Here is a 21,685-nt window from a genome sequence, read left to right on the forward strand (position 1 = left end):
GATTCACAAAATAAAGCTCACGATTATTGCCATATGAACATTTCTGACACGACTTGTGCTAAGTTTACTATTAATCATATATTTTGTGTTCTGAGGGAACATTTATGAGCTAATAAATAAATATTTGCAATCATAACCGAGGAGTGTGTACACATGTAATATACAAATAGATACAGAGACAATTCAGCAACAAATTATTTTCAAATTTATATCCCAAATATCTTGCATTTAAGTGTTAAAAGTGCCAACAAATAGTTTTTTCATAGGATTTAGAGACGAACAAATGCAGAATGACTAAAACTCTAAAAAAAAACATGCTTTTTACATAAAAAAAAGTTTAAACTATAATTAATCCAAACTGTTTTGTCCAATCAGTGGCTAACTTTGAGTTAGTGTAAAGGAACAGAACATGATGTCAACCAGAAGTTGGCTGAATCCCCAACAGAATGACTTGACTATAATTCATTTACAATTGAGTTCAAACTAAACTAAAACTGAACTCAATCTTTTTGCATTAAAGGGCCCCCACAAATAAATGACATTTTAATTAGAAAAGTAAACCAAAACGAACACTGCTGACATGAACTTTTAATGTCCCTGTATAACTAAAAATACAAAGTCGTGTCTATGAACGTGACTTTTAATGCATGTAGTTTTTTTTCTCAAAATACAATGTTTTCACCTATTTTTCAAAAATCAGGTGGACAAGATAAACAGAAAGGAAAATAACGGCGGCGACAGCCAATCCGACAGCCAATCGAGCGTGAGCGATTCACCCTCCACTGCCCCTCCTCCTCTGCATCGCAGCCAGGAGCTTCCACGCAAACCGTTGGAGCCGTTCCACCTGCACTCCTTCCCAAAGGTAGAGAAGTCATTGGATCGATGTCACAAAGTGTCTCACAGAAGTCACATTGAGAAGAAAACTACAATAAAGCATTAAAACCCACACACAATTACACAACAAAAGCAATAAAAGAACAGGTCTTGAGCTGCCTTTTAAAGGATTATCATTTTAGGAGTAGAGGCCATAAAATAGATAGATGGGTAGACAGATAGATGGATATATAGATGGATAGATAGATAGATAGATAGATAGATAGATAGATAGATAGATAGATAGATAGATAGATAGATAGATAGATAGATAGATAGATAGATAGATAGATGGACATATAGATGGATATATAGATGATAGATAGATGGATAGATAGATAGATGGATAGATAGATAATCAATTTCAGAAAATTAAGCAGTTATGGCAGGGTTTTTCAAACTTAGGATCGGGACCCCATGTGGGGTCAGCTGGAGTTTAAATGGGGTCACCTGAAATGATTAGAAATACATTTTGGAATTTTTTTTAGCTAGTTTTTCAAATTAAAACAACACAAACTGAAACAACTGTATTCTATACTTTCACTTTGTCAAAAAATATATCTAGTTCATAAAATAATAATAATAATAATAATAATAATGATAATAATAAAATGCAGTTAAAAAAAAATCTGAGCTGACAACAACAACTCGTCATTAATTGTAACCACTCTGTATTTGTAGTGTCAATGACACATGAGGATTTTTTTTCATAAAATGGGCATCAATGGGCAAGGTTTGCATGAATGTTATGATGGAAATAAAAATAGAAATACTTTGAAATCTTATGTAGGACTAAAAACTAAAAAAAGGGCAGAAAATAAATTTGAATAGATTTTTTAGAGTAATTTCAAAGATTTTTTCAAAAGACAGTCGCACCACATGATATTTTGACGCTTTGAATAACAGGATGAATGACAGAAGTAATTTAGTAAATAATATTTGTTTAAAACAAATCTTAGTGAGGGCATATATTCTAAGTTTAACGAAAAGAAATGTAATTGGACATTATGTTTAAGTGTCACGTCATTGTCACAATACAGTATAACAGACAAGACCAAAAAGTAAAAGTTCTAGAAAAAAATGTCTTTGGGGTCGCCAGAAATGATTGATATCAAAATGGGGTCACGATCCAAAAAAGGTTGGGAACCAGCGCGTTAAGGAGACTTATTCAAAAGCCGAGCTGCAACCAGCGTTGGGTTATTGCTGTTGTAATCATAATTGAATTGTAATTGGGTTCAGATAATTGACTTCGTAATTGTAATTGACATGGCAATTCTATAAAAACAACTATTTAATTAAAACACAAAACTGGGGAACCATGTTGTAGTTTTATATCTTACACATACATAGTTAATAATTATTAAAATGTGTTTCATATCAAGTTTTTCACGATTAAAAAACTTATATATATATATATATATATACACTGTATATATCTTCATTGATTAGGAAGGCTAATAAGGTAACCACGAGATAATGTTTTTTTGTGTTTAAGACTCAAGACATGACCCGTTATTATAATAGATGCTAACAAAAAGCTAACACACGAGGAAAAATATGTTTTATGGGCTTATTTATTACAGGCTCAGTGATTATGTCTGATTCTGATTTGATTAGTTGAAATTGAACTTTAGTAATTGAGAACGTAATTGTAAGTGACTTTTGGGGAGAAAATAATAGTCATAATTTTAATTGTAATTGATGCTGCTCACCATAATTGTAATTGAGTTGTAATTGAATATGGATAATTAAAGATGTAATTGTAACTGAAAATGTAATTGGCCCCAACCCTTGATGCAGCAGTCCCATGAAGACAGGTGAATATGTTAGAATAATCAAACTTAGATGAAACAAAAGCATTGAAAAGCCAGTCATTTCACATGTTGAGCATAAAAGCTAGTGTTGTAGTAGTCGAGACCGGTCTTTTAAAGGTCTCGGTCTTGTCTCGGACTCTGAAGCATTTTGACTCGGTCTTGTCTCGGACTCTGGATTGTCCCTCAAGACCGTTCAAGACCAGCACTAATTCCTGCTATTTTTAAACTAAAGGAGAAGAACGGAATAAAATGATCCTTTATTCATTCTTTAATCCACCCCGTATAATGACCTCAACCTTCCTTAATGTGACTGAGTGATGTGTGTGACACACACACACACACACACACACAGAAGCAGGAAAGAGAGGCGGGAGCTGAACATGTCCGCTAACATGTTGGTTGTGAAATTAGGTTTCACGAACCACAAAGAATACATTTGTAAAAGCACAGCAAAGAGGAAACACTCTGCGGTGTGTAGGTGACCAGCCATGTTATTTCTTTGCAGAAATACTTTTAAACACTTGCTGTACATTCAGCTGACATAAAAATCTTGTTTTCAAATATGTAGAATAATCGTGAATTTATCAGTAGCAGTTTTAATATTTTTGTTAATTTTTTGCAGGCACCTGCAAGAGAGAATGTTATTTAAATGTCGAACCTTGTCATAATTTTATTTATTTATATAATTTTTTTAATTTAAAAAAAAAAATGTTTATGGTCTTGGTTTCGGTCTCGGCTTGTCTCGGTCTTGGTCTTGACTCGGTCTCGGGTCCCGGAAGTCTTGGTCTTGGTGCATTCTGGTCTCGGGCAAGTCTTGGTCTCGGATAGTGTGGTTTTGAACACAACACTAATAAAAGCTAAAGAGCAGAGGACAAGAAACCAATGTTAAAGACACAACAACACATATTCCTCCATATGCTGTAACCCTGTCAGTTAACCACCAGTGGGCACTCTTTCCATTTATATATATATATCTATATAGCCTCTGGTATTAGGAATCAGGGATTTTTTTATCCCCTGGGGAGACTCATGTCCTGTGGGTAACCACTGGACACTAAATATATTATGAATACAAAAGTGTTTTATTTGGCCATTGGAATCAACCAAATGGACTATTGTCTGACGGTGATCATTGTTTCCGTATTGGTTTACTGGCTCACTGTCTTTTTAATGTGTGTGTGTTTTGACGGAGCATTAAACCACTGCCTTTTTTTTTTATTATAGAAGATTGATGATTTTGTTTTTTTGCTCCTCAGCTGTAGATGTCTGCTTAGTTGCTGACCTGTGCCTTTTATCTGTGTAAGATAAGTCCTTGTTCGTGTGTGTCGTGCGCGTACTGTACGTGTGTTTGTGTTTTATGTCCCCTTTATACTACAGAGCACAGCAGGTATTAGAGGGGTGAGATAGATTATGTAACAGCTTGGCAGGCTGCCCAGCCAGTTGTGTGTGCATGGATGCACATGAGTGTGTGTGTGTGTGTGTGTGTGTGTTTCAGCTGAATTTGTCATCAAGTCAGTCTAGGAGCAGCTAACAGGTAGCCAGCAACTAGAGTGGGATGAACAACACGCTCATATTGAAGCCATTTACTCCTTTCAGCTTCCATGACTCACTTTCACTACCCAGGAGGAATGCATAACAGCTTTCTTGGTCTCATGTACACACACCGCTGTGTGTTTTCTTGTTGGCTACAAATTGGTTCGGATCACCAGCAGGGACAGAAAATTAATTGGGAATTTTTCATTTTTTTATTTTTTGCTGTGTTTATTTGACTTGCAAACCCACACCAGTCATCATCGTTACCGATAGAATAACTAAAAATATCTGGTAAAGATACAAACCAGCAGGGCTCACAGTTTTCCCAGGCTTATATCACATGATGGCAGTTATTTTGAATCTCAAATTGTTAAAAGAACTTCTGCAATCTTCTTGGGACACAAAAACAAAGCCAAGGAAATGTAAAGGGAAGATCCTGCAGGGACTGATACCTGTCACTTATTGCTTGGATATTGTTGGTGCCTTACATACTTTATATAAAATTTAAGGAAGAGCAAACCAGGGCACATTTATGTTAAAAATACAGTTAGGTACACATATATTTGGACAGACAACATTTTTTTAATTTTGGTTGTGTACAGCAGTGGTTCCCAACCAGGGGTAAGTGTACCCCTAGGGGTACTTGAACACATTGTAGGGGGTACTTGGAAACATTGATGAATCTATTTCCAACATGCTGAGTCATTTTTAAGCCTATTTCAGACACTGTACATGTTCATCCAACAGCTTTTCCACCCGTTGACAATAAACTGCATTAATGAAATAAACAATATTGTGGCCTTAATGTCCTACTAAAATGTTACTAACATGTTATTACTAAAAATTGAGGTAAATATATTCTCTGCTATACAATAATTGTAGTACACAAAATTGATATTTAGTGTGGGTTAAACATACAGGTTGACATTTTCAAGCTATTACCAACATGTAAATAAAACAAGAAAGGTTACTAAATTGGAGTGACGAAGGGGTTCTCCTAATCAGAAGAGAGGCCTCGGGGGGTACATGAGACAAAAAAGCTTGGGAAACACTGGTGTACAGTACCAAAATAACTTTTTTATTAAACAACTTAGATGCAGTTGAAGTGCAGACTTTCAGCTTTAATTCAGTGGGTTAAACAAAAAGATTGAATAAAAATCTGAAGAACTAAAAACATTCGTTAAACACAATCCCTTTTTATCAGGGGCTCAAAAGTAGTTAGGTAAACTAAATTACTGAAAATAAAAAGTTGTTTTCTAATACTTGGTTGTGAACTCTTTGATGGCAATGACTGACTGTAGGCTTGAGCTCATGAACATCACCAGACGCTGGGTTTCCTCCTTTTTAATGCTCTGCCAGGCCATTACTGCAGCAGCTTAGAGTTGCTGTTTGTTTGTGGGCCTTTCTCTCCCAAGTTTACCCTGAAAGTCTGCACTTTATGTCCATGTCCATTATATAACTATAATTAGAATAGGGCTGAAGATTTTGGAAAATAATGTAATTTGCGATTTTTTTTCCTCAATATTGCGATTTAATATGCGATTATTTTTTCAAGGGCCTCTTGTCATGTATTTTTCAATGAACTCAAGCAATAAACAACAAGGAATCGGTGGCTTTACCTCTTCAACATATCTAACCAACTTCACGTTTCATGAAACTTGTGGACATGTGGGCTGCACTTCTTAAACACTCTCTTAACTTAACAGGACAGTAGAAGACAGGACAAGAAAAATAAATAAAAGAAAATTAATAAAAGAAAAAAGTGCAGCCTTTGTGATTAAAAAATTGCATTTCACGATATCGCGATAATATCGCAAATGCAATTAATCATTCAGCTCTAAATTGGAATATGTTTTATTAAACAGGTTAAAATATAAAATAAAACTTGTGTTTGTGTCCTAATATATATGGACCTAACTGTACTTGTTTTTCCTAACTAAAATCTAACTAAAGGCCCCTTTTGAGATCAAACGTGTACATATTTGGCTGCTGAACTAAAATATGTTTGACATTCCTGTGTATTATAGTAACAGTATCATCTTAGAATAAGTATTTCAATGCGTTTTTAAAAAGTGAAACCGATATCACTGAAAACCATGCAGGCCTAAGGCATTAAATGACTCATTTTTTTTAATGAACTATTTAATTTGTGTATTTATTAATTTGTTTCAGCAAACAGCGTAAACAGGAATATGCCGGAGTTAACACAACAGCTAAATTTCACCCGTTGTCCTAGGGCAGGTAAATGTTATATAACGTACAGTTGATCAATACTATTTAACATGGCACAATTAGACAAACATTCATCTGACTAATGACAGAAAACATGATACCACATGTACTTTTTACAATAAAAAAACCCACAATTCTCCGGTGTTAAAAGAGCCAAGAACAGCTTGAAGGTTGGGTAATTGCCACAGTTTTTGATGCTTTCTGGAAGTGTATTCCATAACTTTGTTCCTCTGACAGACACCACCATTTAGCTAACTTGAGTCCGTCTCCTCTAGTTAAGGCTCTGGACCTGATTGAACCTTTTTGACATTAATTCACTCTAGAGGTTAAAATTACATCCCAGTCCTCCCAACTTCATCTGGCTCATCCTATGGGATCCCATGTCAATCCCAGACCTACAGGGAGACATCATCTTTGCAGTATTTCCTGTGCTAACCATGGTGTCGTGTTCCACTTGGCTTTGCTTGGTACACCACCAAAGACAGAAAACCAGGGGGAGGCATTTTGACTCCATGCCAGCATTAACTGGAGTCTTATTCTCAGTCATGACCTCAAGGTTAGACTAGGCCATAGTTGATGTTTATTGTGATCGGTGCTCAGATTTCACCTCCCACTTCTCATCACCAGTCTGGTACAGTGCAAAAATTACTGCACCCACTTTTATTTAGCCTGGTAATAATCTCACCATCCCTAATGGCCACCTCTCCTGGTTTAGAACCAATAGTGTGAGCACAGTGTTTCTATATCTGTACTTAAATTTAGGCCAATACATTTGTTCATACCACTGTACTCGTATTTCATGAGTCACCAAATTGGCGTCTTGACTCATTTGTCAGTATTTGTAAAAGGTTGCATTACGGGATCAGAAGGTTCATATCATTTTTGTTCAACACAAGCCTTACATATAATTTAGGTAGAGGTGAACAATGATGTTGTTTTAGCAACATTTACACTGATTCAGTCATCACTCACAGTCTGTCAGCAGGAGATCTTTGAGCAAGTCCCTTAACCCTAACTGATAGTGTTGTACATCGCTTTGGATGCAAGTGTCTGTGAAATAAATTGTAATCTTTAGGTTTTACACTTATTGGATCGGCCAATATTTTGCATTTAATGCAGTTAATGTGATTGGTTGTAATGTCTTAATTTGCCGATCCGATCAATGACATAATAATAACTATAATAATAATAACTTTCTGTAGATGCTCCCATTGCATTGTTTTATCCGTCTCATTTACAAGAGTTGTTTGCTTTACATGACACGGCTTTATTTCACTCGTATTTGCGCACAAAGGTGAAAACCTATGAGTGAACGGCAAAAATGTCGAGCGGAGCGGCTGAGCACCGGACTTCTTCCCCAGTCTACTGGCTCTGAAGCGGGGACTGGTGTGTGTGTGTGTTTGTGTGTGTGTGTGTGTGTGTGTGTGTGTGTGTGTGTGTGTGTGTGTGTGTGTGTGTGTGTGTGTGTGTGCGCGATTGTTTTCTTTATTCAGGTTGTTATTAAAAAAACAACCTGAAATCATATGATCGGATCGGTGATCGGTTATTGTTTTTTTTAAAGTCACTGATTAGTGATCGGTGATCGGCCCAAAAATCCTGTTAATGTAAAGACTAGTAATCTTGTAACTTTTCACTGAACACACAACAAGTAGTTTACGGTAATAAAAATGGGTGCAATGATGATGTAGCATGATAAAGTGTGAGCCACTATGTGCTTTATCAATAATAAACTGTTTATCTGTATGGAGTTCCTTATTTCTTTGCAGAACATGTCTCAGATGACATTGTCTGACATCACTTGTAGAAGACTTGAAGCATTTTGCATTTGCTTACCAGCGTTACTTGTCCTGTGTTGTTATCAGGAGGCCGTTTTCATGGGTAACGGTGAGCAGTACATCTGGAAGCCTCCAGAAGATGATGACATCATCACCTTGCACCGCCTCCGCATCGTGGAGAGAATGGACAGGGGCACCCATCACCCCCAACTGCAAAAAGAGGTAGTGTAGCTGTGTGTGTGTGCGTGCCAGTGTGTGACCGGAAAGACAACAAGCAGATGGACAGACAGCACGTTCTCTGATTGCTTTTGTGTTTATCAACGGGGGCGCCCATTTGATTAGACACGCCGTCATAACAGCGCTGCCCTGTGACCTGCCTGTCATACGAGGTTTCTTCTTACTGCTGGAGGTACGTTACATGGATCCCTCACTCCCACCCCCACTTTATGCTTGAACCCTGATCCCAATCACCACCCCCCTTTTTTTTAATCTGCCTTTAACGTCCAGTCCAACAGATTGGACATGAGGCATGAGGGTCAACTGCGGCCTGATAATTATCAATTGTTTTCAGGAAACAATTGGACACATCAGCCTTGGATGATAAAATTGGTTGACATTAGCAGAAAACTCTTTGATCACACATATTGTTAGGAAATGCCTCACAGCAAGAAGGTCCTGGGTTCAAGCCCTGGGGTGGACACTTGGGTCCTTTCTGTTTGGAGTTTGCATGTTCTCCCCGTGCTTGCGTGAGTTTTCTCCAGGTACTCTGGCCTCCTCCCACAATCCAAAAACATGACTGTTAGGTTGATTGGAGTCTCTAAATTGCCTGTAGGAGTGAATGTGAGTGTGAGAGGTTGCCTTTGTTTGTGTTGCTCTGCGATGGACTGGAGCCTGTCCAGGGTTGTACCCTCACCAAATGCCCAATGAGAGCTGGCTATAGGCACCAGCAGAACCCCCACGACCCTGAAAAAAGGAACAAACGGGTCAGAAAATGGATGGATTGATGGATGGCCTTGGATCTGTGTTGAGAAAGTGCTGATTGTGTGTTTGCTCAAAAATCTCCTCATATTCTTATCTGAAGTGGATAAAGCTGGACTACAGAGATGCAAAACTTGCTCCGTTCCCCCGTCAAACTTCATTGTCCTGTGATTAAAACTGTCTGCGCTCTTTGAATTATTCTGAGACTGATATTTGCAGCTCATCGAACAGGTTGGTACAACCTTTCAACCTTTCCTTATTACATTGTATTTTTTGTAATGTGCTCTCTTCATGACTGTTGTCATGTCATCTGAGGTCATTTTACTCTGAGGTAATTTACCTGACACATTTCTTTTGACACGTGTGGTGGGTGTTGTGTTGAAAATGATTTATTTTCTGCAGAACTACTGGATTTCAACCACACCTACTACATGCCCAACCCCAGCCCTAACCTCTAATCCTAACCACTACCTATCTAAGGCTGCTTTTCACACTGGTATAGAACCAGACCTGGGCCAAATGGGCAGAGAACAGCTGATAATTCTATCAGCTTGATTAGGCTTGTATGTGATCTGCTGCAAACAGCCTCTGATGCAGTTGCATGTGATAGTCAATTGGGGGCACTGTTAATGGAATAGACCCTTCTCTCATCAGACAAGAAGAAATGAGAAGAAGAGAATCTCATCTATTGTTGAAAGCGAGTGCGTTCTCTTCCTGCTCTTTCACAACATTCAATAATGGAGCAGAAACAAATGTTCCTGCTTTTGGTGGTTCTGATGTTTTGTTCTGCGCCGTAGCCGGTTCTCCTGCTCAAAACTTTCCCATTTCTCAAACTCAACCGGCCTGTGGCCCATCTATCTATAGTTAGTGAATAAAATGTTTAATGTCTGTACACAAGTGGCTTTGTGACACTTCACGGCATTTGTGACAGTTTGTACAATTTACTTTTATTCTGCTTTAAAGAGGAATTAAAGCTCCCATGTAAACGTGGCCAATGTGTCGAAGTGTCCTTGGGCAAGACACTTAACCCTAAGTTGCTCCCAATGGTCGACTAGTGCCTTGCTTGGCAGCTCAGTCCCATTGGTGTGTGAAGTAGTTGATATTGTGAAGTGCTTTGGGACATCCTCGTTGGTTATAAAAGCGTTTTATAAATCAAGTCCATTGGACTTAACCTTGCGTCAGTACAGGGGTCAGAGTGTAGGCCTAAACCTTAGGTCCAAACCTCTGTAATCAATATCCTGGCACAATTTCACTGAGAAACACAATTAGCTGCTGGTGGAAGGGGAAAGCACTCACACTTGCACGTGTCAATCATGTCACATACTTGAGCACATGCGTTTCCACATGTAGCAACTCCACCCCAGGTCACTGCTACACCCCTTTTCTCTGCTCAATGCTTTCCCTAGTATAAGAGAGACTTCTTTGTAGGTTTGGAAGTTTCAGAGGCAGCTGGCGTACAAACAGAGCACCATCTATCATTGGTGTCAGGTTAATCAATGCTTTCCATGATCACCTTCATTGATGTATTGTCAGTGTATAGGTCTCTATTTTGAAACACAAACAAATAACACCAGTTAGCAGATTTTTATGTAGACAAAAGTAATATTTCCTCCTAATTGAACGCAGTGAAGTGAACTTAATAAGCAGTTTGAAAGTCTCTACTCAGTTCTTTGCCGTTTTAACAAGTTTCACTGTCTATTGGAGAACACGGGGTTAAGTCTGTGCTCTGTCGCTCTTGTTTAACTCCTCCTCTGGCACACAGAGGTTCTGGCCTTGACTACTTTCTACATTCTCCTCCCAATTTTCTTTCTTTCAAACACTTTTTTTTTTTTTTCCTTTCGCAAACAACATTCTCTTTCTTAGTTGCTGTGTTTTTCCATTCACGAGTTTGTGGTTGCCCTAACTTGCCCATATGCTATCTATCCTCTGGAGTTTGTCAGTTGCTGCTGTACAAAGGTGTTGAATTTCTACTTGCAGCTCAATCTCCTCCCTCTTGTGCCGCTCTCCACTCCCTCTGTGGCTTTTTCGGAGGCGCTGCCCTCGTCAACCAATCACGTTGCACAAAACATGTCTTACCCGATGAATAGAAGAACTTGGAAACAACATGTAGAAAAATATAGATGATCATACGCAAATGTTTCTGTTATTTTTTTTTAGTTTTCATCTATGTTAATGGGAAGTTGAAGCCTTTGACTTTTTGGCAGGTTTTTAAGAGAGGAAAAAAAAGTGCAGACGGATGGGGTGAGGCAAAGAAAACAAACAATACACAAGCTTCCTCAACAGCTGCAGCCCAGTTTTGAAATCCTCATCATCTTGTGACTTCCTTCCTCAGCTGCACAGAACTGCAAAGTGTGTTTGCACACATATACATGTGTCTGTACTTACATTCACTGCACATTGTGTGTACACCCGTAAAGCACACGCCAGAGTCTTTGTTTATCCAAAAAGGTCATAGATACAAGAGATTTGTGGGGGCAGGGCTTGTATGAGGGTGGAGAGGCGCTGGAACGAAAGAGGCAGAAAACAAGAGTCACAGAGAATGGCAGTTCTGTACCCGTAATAAGCATTTTTTTTCTCTTTTTTTGCCAAAATGTAACAACCACACATGCATGCATCACATAGAATGTAAAGGAAATTTAAACAGCAAAAGTAATTACATGGTAAATACATAAAATGGGAAAGAGTTTTGTGTTTTCAGGATTTAGCTTTTGGAATAGGATCAAAACAAAAAAGTATATTTGAATGCATGTGTTATTGTTATTTAGGCTCATAAAGAAGAAGAGTCACTATTCAGGGCTTGAAAATGGAAGTTAAACATTACTATATCCCACAATTTTCTGCTCTCGTGCGCTTAGTGCAGAATTTTGACACAGAAATGGGGTTTATCTAAATGTCCTTGAAAACCTCATCCAGTGCAGGTCTTTCAGCATTGAGTCGCAGATATGAAAACCTAAAGGCGTAAATATGAGCCCTTTCATTTGCACAAGTTCAAAGTCACCATGCAGCTTCCATTAATAAATCAATGAAAACTCAAAAGTTTTGTTTGTATTCAAGCACATGAAATTAGATCAAAGTTCAGCAATAAACACAATATTGGCAAATCATCAGACCCCTCGTGCTATACCTCGGTGTTCAGTTGCCACAGCAGTTATAGTGAAAATTTAACAGGTCCTTCCACTGCAGAGCCAGCTCTGCCTTGGAGGCTGATAACACTGTTTACTCCCTCTTATCCTGCCTGTTGAAATAGGTCAGGTTACAGCACAGAGCAAGCTCAGTCAATACTTGAGCACACTTCTGCGTATATGCACACACTTGCAGACTCACACACAATCTAACCGTTTATTATTTGCTTTCTCGTTTCTCGATTTATATCATAAACAGAAAAAAAGTATTTATTTAACAGACACACTCACAGCTAACCAATGAAAAGAGAGTTTTCTATTTAAATGTTTTCAACCAGTTGTGTGTGTGAAGTAATGTTTCTACATTGTAACTTTAAAGGTGTCATCCAAAGGCTTGTATTGATTGCTCTCGTATTAACTGAACACACTCTGCTCTGCTTTGCGTGTATGCTCAGATTGCAGAAACTTACTCCATCGTCTGCAAAAGTCAGAAGAAGAAGACGCCCATGGAACACAGTGGCGCAAAAACCCTCCCACGAAACATGGGTTCCCGGGGTCGAGGCAAGGCAGTCCAGCTCCAGGCTCGCTCCCAGGAGGAGCCCTGCTATGAGATGGGAGGAGACAGGTCCTGGTCCACCACTGCAACCGAGGCAGAAGCTGCCTACGCAAGTATTGATAGCCACCGGAAACGTGAGCAGGAGGGAACCAACAACAGCCCAGCAGGGGGTAGCGCCACGTTGAAGAGAAAGAATCGCTGTAGCTTAGGGGTAGCGCCCACGTTGAAGAGAAAAGAAGCAGCACCGCCACAGCAACAGCAAGCAACACCAACAGCTGCTCCAGCCTCAGGACCACCTGCCCACTGTCAGAGGCGTCCCCGGTGGGGAAAACTTCTACGAGACCATCAGCGATGTAAAACAAGGGGCCAACAGCTCCGGCACAACCACCATATTTACCTTCAATGATGGGATGGAGATGTATGTCACAGGTCTGTAGCTGGCTGTCAGGTGGGGAAGGCCCCAAATTCCACTGGCACATAGTCCAAGGATCTCCTTGTTCACCAGCCAACAGGTTGCTGTACATAGACACAAGGTCCTCTATCGCCAAACTACATCAGGATCCATTCTGTGTTGACATCAGGTACAAACAGGGTCTTAATCCAGGTTTAGACTTGCATCCATTGGTCTGTACTTCTGAACCAGCCTAAGCCTTGTCCAGACCAGAATTAAGGACCAAATACAATCAAATCATTTAAAAAAAACAAAAAAAACAAATGCTTCTTCAATATACAGTATTGCGTCACTGTTCATACTTACTTATAAGTGTATCATTTTCCATGATATCTTTATTTTTGTATGAACACTCCATTAGAATATGTGGTAAAAACTCACAAAATGAACAGAACACGTTTTAATGTGTATGGGAAAAAATGTGCATGCATGTGGAAACACACTTGAAAAAGGATTGTGGTAGCATTGGTGTTGGCTATGTAAAGAGTTGAAGAGACACAGTTAACAATGCCACAACTATACACACACACACACACACACACTCAAACATGTACACATGCCTAAACGGTAGTTTTAGATGACTAATCTACTATGAACATACATGTGTGAGGGTTTTTACTTTAGAAAACATCTGAAACAGGTGGTCTGTGAGTCAAACATTGAAGACCAGCCAACAAAAGTGAAGTTTTAGGTTTTCAAGTTACAAATTATGAACACCATTGCAGCCCTACATTGATTAGCTGTTAACTCTTATGGCACGTATGATAACAAGACAGTGCATCTTAAAATTCTAAAAAGGGATTCGTGGAAAATCAACATTCAAAAAGGACAAACATCTGTAGCTCGAGGCATGTTGACACACTCGTTCCAACACCCACCTACACAAAAACGCAAACATACTAGGCAGAGTCATGGAGGGTGAAGGGGTAGTTAAGGCCAGGAGCATTAAGTGACTATTCCCCAGAGCTATAAGAGTGACATATTTCACAACAGCGCATGAACCAAACTGTAATACTGTAACCAATGAGAAAAGGAAGCGTATCCAGACTATAGTACAGGATGCCTCAGCCTCAGTCATTAATGTGCCATGTCTTCTGGGTCTAGTAAACACCAGATTTTATGACAATTGTAATTTTGTGCTGGACAGCTGCAGGACTGCTGGGTTCATTGTGCAATAAAGTGCTGCAAAGGGGCATATGTCAGCATAGTTCTTCAGCGCTTTCAGAAGTTGAGTCAAAGCCAGAAACTCCTCATAGCTCCCTAGACTTAAGTCCAATGGTTGAAATAGCAACAGAAGGCTTGGAATCCAAGAAAAATACAGAGCTGGACATAAGAGTTATGAGCAAAAAGTCTTTTGGAGGGTTGCCCTTCTCCACCCTCTGTCTTCATCCTCTGTACTAGGTATGCTTCCATTATAAACAACCTATTTCCCATGTAGATATGGGGATGTAAAAAAAGAAAGAGAGATTTAAGATATTTATGAAATGGGATGAAGGATAAATGATGAAGAGGTAACTAAAGTGTCCAGATGAAGATAGCATTCAAATGATCTCACAGTGAGATAGCGATGCATTGATAAAACGGGTTTAGAGAGATTAGACATAGATTATTCATGCTACTGTGTCAGGATATTTGTCAAAAATGAAAGCACTCTGTATTTTATTGCACTATTTATTTTTTAGAGTACTAATTCAAAAAAATAAACAACCCATTGTTTAAATAGCTCATACCACTGCCATGAAAACAGTATGTTTCTGTTGTCGGTGCAAGTTTTTTCTGCTTGGTCAAATAAGTGCATGCTTTGTATATGGAGATAAAAAACAAATATTGTGCTACTTAATTGATTGTTAATATTTTCTGTTGTGCTTTTTTTTTTTTTTTGCCATGTGCTACATAGAGCTTTTAACCTCCGAACAACATCACATAGAGGAAATGGGGAGAATAAAAACAGCTAGAGAGAAAAGCCACTGGGAGTTTAGGCCTGAGTGATGTTTATTCACTGCACTGCTGGAGCAAGAGAGAGCGGTGGGGGGAAAGGGGGTGCACAGCTAGCAGTGAGTCGGATAAGGATCATTGCAAATGGACAGAGACCCAATGGAGCTTCCTCTGTCGACTCAAACTTGTTTGCGTGTGCACACAGACAAGCACAGAAACACATACGGTAACTTTTAGCCATGTACATTTCCAGTTCAGGGAATCTCGATTCTACTTCCTCCCCCAGCAGTGTTCACCCACCCTCCTTCAACAAACACACACCTCTCTCTACTGCTATATTCTCAATTTTTTTTTTTTCAACCTTTCTCTCTGGCAGTGCGGGGTAGGGGCCTTTGATGTCCAGTTTTGAAGGACTCAGGGAGAGATGGGAGGCTGTAGAGGGGGTAGCCTAGCCGCTGTGGGTCGGGCCAACCTATGTCTGATATCAACAATGCACCAACGGCTCAACTACTGCCTGATATGAGAAATGGCCAACAGCTGAAATGCTAAACAAGCCCCTGAGGCTTCACTTGAACAATGCAGGCTGTAAATCGCCATCACACACACAAACAATCCTCCTTCCCTGCCGATCATCCGATGTGACACATTTACTTTATTCCAAGAGTAAGCACCCATATACATTTTTTGAGCGTAGTTATACACCGAACGAGATTTTCAATGCACAAATACAGTATGATGACGTAATTGTGTAAAATACTCTGTTGCTGTACTGATGTTGTTCAAGTGTAATTATTAAATTATACAGTATATTTGTTTTGAAGGGGGGAAAAAAAGATGGGTATCACTGACGAGTTGTACTTTGTGGATGCAAACTGTCTCTAGCTTTCCTAGCAGATACAAAAATGCTGTTTGTTACTTGTTTTCAGAATATAATTATGGGCCAATACTGCTGTGACAGCTGTAGCCAATGTATGTCCTAAAAGCACAGGGTTATGTTAAAAAAAAGAATGAAATATAATGAAATATAGTGTGACGGTGCAGATATGCAGAAGATTGTAATGTTTTATATTAATCTTCATAAAATATAACAGCGAGTTTTTACTTTTCTAATAAAGTGGCACATTATAACGTGTTTCATTTACTTGGAGTCTTTTGTTTTATTTCACAATTATAGCTTTGCCTTTTGCTCATCTTAGTTATGACAGTTTAAAAAGTGTTGGCATGAAATCTTGTTAGTAAAAAAATAAAAAAAATAAAATGAGATGTGATTGTAGTATCTCACCAAAAGTTATCTTAAGACGATGTGAATTCAGTATACATAAAGCAGTCAAAAAAATATCCACCAGAATTCTATTGTGAATACATTTTACTGTGCTGTTTATCCAATGAAAGAAGATGGATACAGTAAAAGGCAGTGGTTTTAAACTGCTGGCCTGGGGACCAGTTCCTGCCCACACTGTTTGGAATTTGAAAAAAGGACGTTAAATGATCAATGTTTTTATTTTATTACTCTCAAATGATTTGAAGATTAGAACAAATAAGGTGAAATAATCATTGGAGATAAATTTGTTTATAATAGGGGGCAAAAAATATGTGATCACTTTATTGTTTAAATGTTTTGACTGGCCTTTTATGTTCCACAATTTACTAAATTATTTCCAAAATTAACGGGGGTGTAAAATAATAATAATATATTAAGAATTGTTTTAAAATACATTGGCTCCGAACCCTGCTGTAAAGCAATGCAAATTGTGGAGATAGCGTTATTAAAATAAATGAAATTGAATTGTTTAATTTAAAAAACGTGTGTCAGTAGAGTTACAATCTTAATGTGTGTTCATTTGGAATTTATAAATAATAAATAAAATTCCATAGTGTAAAAACTACTGAACTACTATTTCATTTACTCTCTACTATTAGAACGTTATATTTGATCAAATGTACTAGTTTACCGCTGAGCTCTGAAGCATGCTTCCCTTCACCGGCTCCGTCGTCGACAGACACCGGCCGGTAAACTGCGAAACACGCCCCTTTTTCTCCTCCACCCACATTCGTTGCGTTGGAAAAAAACGTGATTGACGGTCTAGATTCAGCCAATCAGGAGTCGCCTCGCTGTGGACGCGTGCCAAAGTGAAATGTTTATGTACGCTCTGGACCAATGGGAGTGAAGCGAGGGGGGCGTGGCATTGGTTTGGAGGAAAGAGGAAAAACAATCTGTTATCCTCCTGACCGAGCGGCTTTTTGGATACCCCGGTTAGCGGTGGTGGCGTTGGAGGAGGTGGAGGACTCTCCATGTAGTCTAGGGTAGTAGTAGTTAGCAAAGCATCTGACAAACTCGAGAGAATCCTGATAAATGTATTCAGCAAATTGCACTAAAATCTACAGGAAGCAGGTTCCTTTTCTTTAGTCTAGTCTGAATATGGAGTCCAAGTATATTTTGGAGAAGGGGCCGAGGGTCGGAGGGGCTGATTTCAGCTGCCGGCCAGGCCGCTCGGTGCTCCGCGACGCACGGGGGGAGAAAAGCAGCGGCTCGTTGGCGGTGTACTCGCACGGCTCGGTGCTCTGTAGGCTGGTTATGGACGGTGGGTGTGCGGTGGAGGCTGTCAACGACAGGACTTCTCCCAAAGGAACGGGCTGACGACGCCCGGTGGCAAGCAGAGGTGTTGCACGACGTGGATAAAGTAAGTTGTGGGTGTGTGTGTGTGTGTGTGACACATTCACACAGCTCTCATCTACATTTTAACGTGTTATTACGATGCTGTAACGTACGACACCACACCTGCTTCAGCATGTCGTCTTGTTTATTGCCTATTGACTACTTTATATATAAATATAAACAACTGTAATAACAGTAATGTGAACTAAGTGCAGCTGTCATATACCTAGACCGCTTTAAATGGCGTCTCACTCCTACCAAAGTTTACAGTGCAGCCTGCAGGCCAGGCCGGGGGAGGCAGAACTTCAAACCCCCTCCCCCATGACTCCTGTCCTGGGTGGAGCTACAGCGTGGGCTACTCAGCACTGGGTCTGGTGTCACGGACTGAGTTTGCCTCGTACTGAGGTCGATTATGAGCATATATACTACCGGAAAATGATTTTGTGCTAGAAAAAAAAAATTTGGCCGTGGATATTAATACGGAAACGTAGTTTATTCATACCCAGCGCCCCTCATTGGCCAGTTTAGGTGACGTGAAAGGTGCACCACGTGACTTGAAGTTCCTCAGTTTTATTTTAGCTCATAATTATTTTTAGCTACCTTTTATTTTTTTTATTTTAGCCCTAACCCAGGAAATACCCTAAAATGTTTTTTTGTATAGTCTGTATTTTAAACTCTAACCCCCAGGAAATACCCTAGTATATGTATTTTAAACCCTAGCCCTAACCCAGGAAATACCAAAATCTTTATTTGTTTATTTTTCGTATATATGTATTTTAAACCCTAACCCATTAAATACCCTAAAATGTTTCTTTTTTGTATATGTATTTTTAAAGGTGGAATTTGCCATGCTAAATACTGTATGTTCAAATGAAAAAATATACATGACAAAAGTAGAATTCGAACCCACAGCAGCAGAAGGAAAAATTCTTGAGTCGGGTGCCTTAGACCACTCAGCCATCCTGACACGGTGGAAACATAAAAACATGACCTGCCAAGTTATATTGAACTGGCCTCGCTCTTGTTGCGCTTTCGTATCTGAAAATAAGATTAACGTGACAAGGACAGGCAAACTCATTTTGGCCTTTTAACCAGGACTATTACATGTTTTATTCACTAAATAAAACAAAACCACTACTTCAGCCTGCAGGCCAACACGAGGAAAGTTGTTGCTAGTGGTCTTGAAACATGGCAGGAGAAACGCAGCAAAAACACATGGTAAACTTAAAGTGGCAAGTCAAATTTTCTGATATGGGAACACTTTGGGTTTGATGATGAAGACCTAGCGCAAAGACACATCAACGTGCAAGAAGTGTTTTGTTTTGTGCAAGAAGGATTTTATTTATGTTTAAAGAATATATTTATGTTTTTTTGTGCAAAAAACTGAAGAACATTTTGGTTGACCTATAATCGTTTGAAAAATCGTGATTTCAGTTATGACTAAAATAATCGTGATTATAATTTTTTCTATAATGGTGCAGCCCTACTTTCAGCACTGTTAGATCTAATATGAGTCAGAATAGATTTTTAACATTACCATGCATTAGTTTTAGCACTTCTACATATAAACACATTTACAAAAACTATTTCAAAGTTTACTAAGGTGTAGACTAAATTGTAATATACAAAATGGTCAGTCTTATCTTTTAAAATGGGCTACACACTAGGGCTGGGGCGATATGGACCAAAATTCATGTATTGTTAGTTGTTCTTGAAATGGCAATATACGATATAAATCTCGAACATTTGAATTCAAATTGAGTCTGACCAGAAAGACAATTCTGGGTTAAATTTGCTGATGCAAAATGCCACACAGGCACATTTATGAACAAACTGCTACACAATATGCTTTTGGCTTTTTCTCCAATAAGGGACAGCACATGTGAGTGAGTTCTGTAGTGTGCTTTGTTTAGCGGAAGGTCTGGGTTAAGAATCACTCAGAAATCCATTTAACTGTGCGTTTCATGCTTTTCTGAAAAGTAGCAAAAGCAGCGACTCCTAAAACGAGTTTTTTGATACAGAAAAGCTATAAAAAAAATAAATATCGATATAGGCGTTTTTGTAATTTTCTATATTTCCAAAATCAAAAACTCGATATATCTCCTAGCACTACTACACACATCATTTTTTTTTTAAATCTGCAGAGATTTGTTACAGATCTCACACATTAATAAAAAAAAACAATCAGGCATAGAACAGTGTTGACTGTTCTGTGTGTGTGCACATAGCTAATCATTTGGTCCCACCACCGATCTTCCTCCAAGTCAGAAATCTTGCGTTATTATAATAAATCTAAACCTGTGCTCTAATGCCGCCTTCCAAGCAACTCAGATCTCAGGTTTTTCTGAATTCTTACTTGAAAAAGTAACTTGGAATGCCACCGGAAGTCAGAGCTCCTTGTCGGAAAAGTCAGGAAAAGATTCTGATATTTCACCGGTCAGTCATGTTTGAGATATTTCGACATGCTGGGGCTGAACTCGGTTGAACTCGGAGAGCGGAATTTTTAACTCTGAAATGATAAGTTCTGAGTTGCATTACGTGTTCAATATTTACGTGGTTTAATATTTACGATTGTTAGCCCTGACCCGTCTCGGAGCCAATTATCGGACCAAATTCACTTTTAACATACCTCAGACCACAGGATAATGTTATAGAATATTCTTATAAAACATAAGATAATCTGTCGTCCTTGGTTGGGAAGAGGAGGAATCGAGACATAAACAGCACAGAGAAATTGTCCCACGGGACAAATTGAATGTTTTTTGGACCGAGGGCCCTGGGTTTGACATTCCTGGACCCTAACTTGTGAAGTAGACACCCCCAAAATATGCTTGTTGGCTACAGCTGCTCCTTTGGTTTGAAACTTTAGGTTAACTCCTCTGACTAGTTGGTATATTCTGTGAATCTTTTTCAAATAATTTCTTATCACTGGTAAAGTTCAAATGCAAGCTAAAAGGCCACTGTCAATGGGAATTTTTGTTTCCAGGAAAGGTTGTCCACGTATGATGAAAATCTGAGACTTTTTCTATAGAAAACTGAGGTTCTAATCTAACTACACCTATAGCAACAAGACTAATAGGCTTTTTTGCCTCCTCTATTATCATGATGATCTTTTTCACATTTACCATTTATTGCTAGGTGATATAAACAGTGATATACAGTACAGTTATTCATACACTTTATGAATAATCCATGCATCTTCTAGAACTTTGTTTTTATGCATAAAACAAAGTTGGTTCCCTTATGACCACGACTCTGTCCCTCTTGCATCTTACATACACTGTGATTTAGTGCTTGAACTTGTAATTTAGAACAGTAATACATTGTTGTTATTGAAAAAACAAATGAAACAAGAATATGTAGTTTTTAAGTGTACAAAAAAGCCACTAAACCACTTTCTTTTTCCACCACAACTCTTCTCTCTTATTTATATCCTCCCACCCTGGTTTAAGAGTAGAACCTGGTTCTAAGAAAATAACACTTCAAAACAGTAACTTCTTTTATGATTTGAAACTTGTACGTTGATGGTTAACCCTTTAACCATTGACGTTGTCAACCAGTTGATGGCCTATTTTTCTTTGAACCACTTTTAATATAAACTGACCATTAAAGACGGCTCTAACTCAGTCATCTGGTGTTCACAGTTTGGCTCATCTTTAACCATAACACGTGATAATGCCTCAAGGATATAAGCTTTAGGAACAAAAGCACAATCTGCTCTCTAATACAGTGTATCATTCCCACCCACTAACAGGTGCCA

At 38.8% G+C, this 21,685-nt stretch overlaps 2 protein-coding genes and 1 long non-coding RNA gene across 5 annotated transcripts in view; 2 read left to right on the forward strand and 1 right to left on the reverse strand.

The window, feature by feature from the left end:
- LOC114467146 (uncharacterized) overlaps nucleotides 1-16,416 on the forward strand; it is a 70,636-nt gene extending 54,220 nt beyond the window's left edge. The window contains 6 exon segments of the mRNA XM_074783812.1: nucleotides 701-862; nucleotides 8,315-8,387; nucleotides 8,390-8,454; nucleotides 12,783-13,083; nucleotides 13,126-13,177; nucleotides 13,179-16,416. Of these exon segments, the coding sequence (XP_074639913.1) occupies nucleotides 701-862; nucleotides 8,315-8,387; nucleotides 8,390-8,454; nucleotides 12,783-13,083; nucleotides 13,126-13,177; nucleotides 13,179-13,320 (795 nt within the window). The 3' untranslated portion in view covers nucleotides 13,321-16,416.
- Nucleotides 731-12,934, reverse strand: LOC114467147 (uncharacterized). 3 transcript variants are annotated; one of them, XR_003674496.1, is made up of 5 exons: nucleotides 12,798-12,934; nucleotides 11,591-11,707; nucleotides 8,891-9,190; nucleotides 8,286-8,437; nucleotides 731-852 (listed from the first exon to the last, which is right to left on the reverse strand). It is a non-coding gene; the product is annotated as an uncharacterized LOC114467147 (long non-coding RNA). The 3 variants fall into 3 exon arrangements; XR_003674494.1 differs by lacking the exon at nucleotides 8,891-9,190; XR_003674495.1 differs by lacking the exons at nucleotides 731-852; nucleotides 8,891-9,190 and adding an exon at nucleotides 3,491-3,544.
- Nucleotides 16,417-17,686: 1,270 nt separating the features above from the next.
- The window catches only part of slc2a4rg (SLC2A4 regulator), a gene marked incomplete at its 5' end in the record, with an annotated part of 51,749 nt that continues 47,750 nt past the window's right edge, over nucleotides 17,687-21,685 (forward strand). The window contains one exon of the mRNA XM_028453002.1: nucleotides 17,687-17,950. Coding sequence (XP_028308803.1) covers nucleotides 17,687-17,950 — 264 coding nt within the window. The remainder of the gene's footprint in view (nucleotides 17,951-21,685) is intronic.

The sequence above is a fragment of the Gouania willdenowi genome, chromosome 7 (assembly GCF_900634775.1).
Source record: "Gouania willdenowi chromosome 7, fGouWil2.1, whole genome shotgun sequence".
NCBI lineage: Eukaryota > Metazoa > Chordata > Actinopteri > Blenniiformes > Gobiesocidae > Gouania > Gouania willdenowi.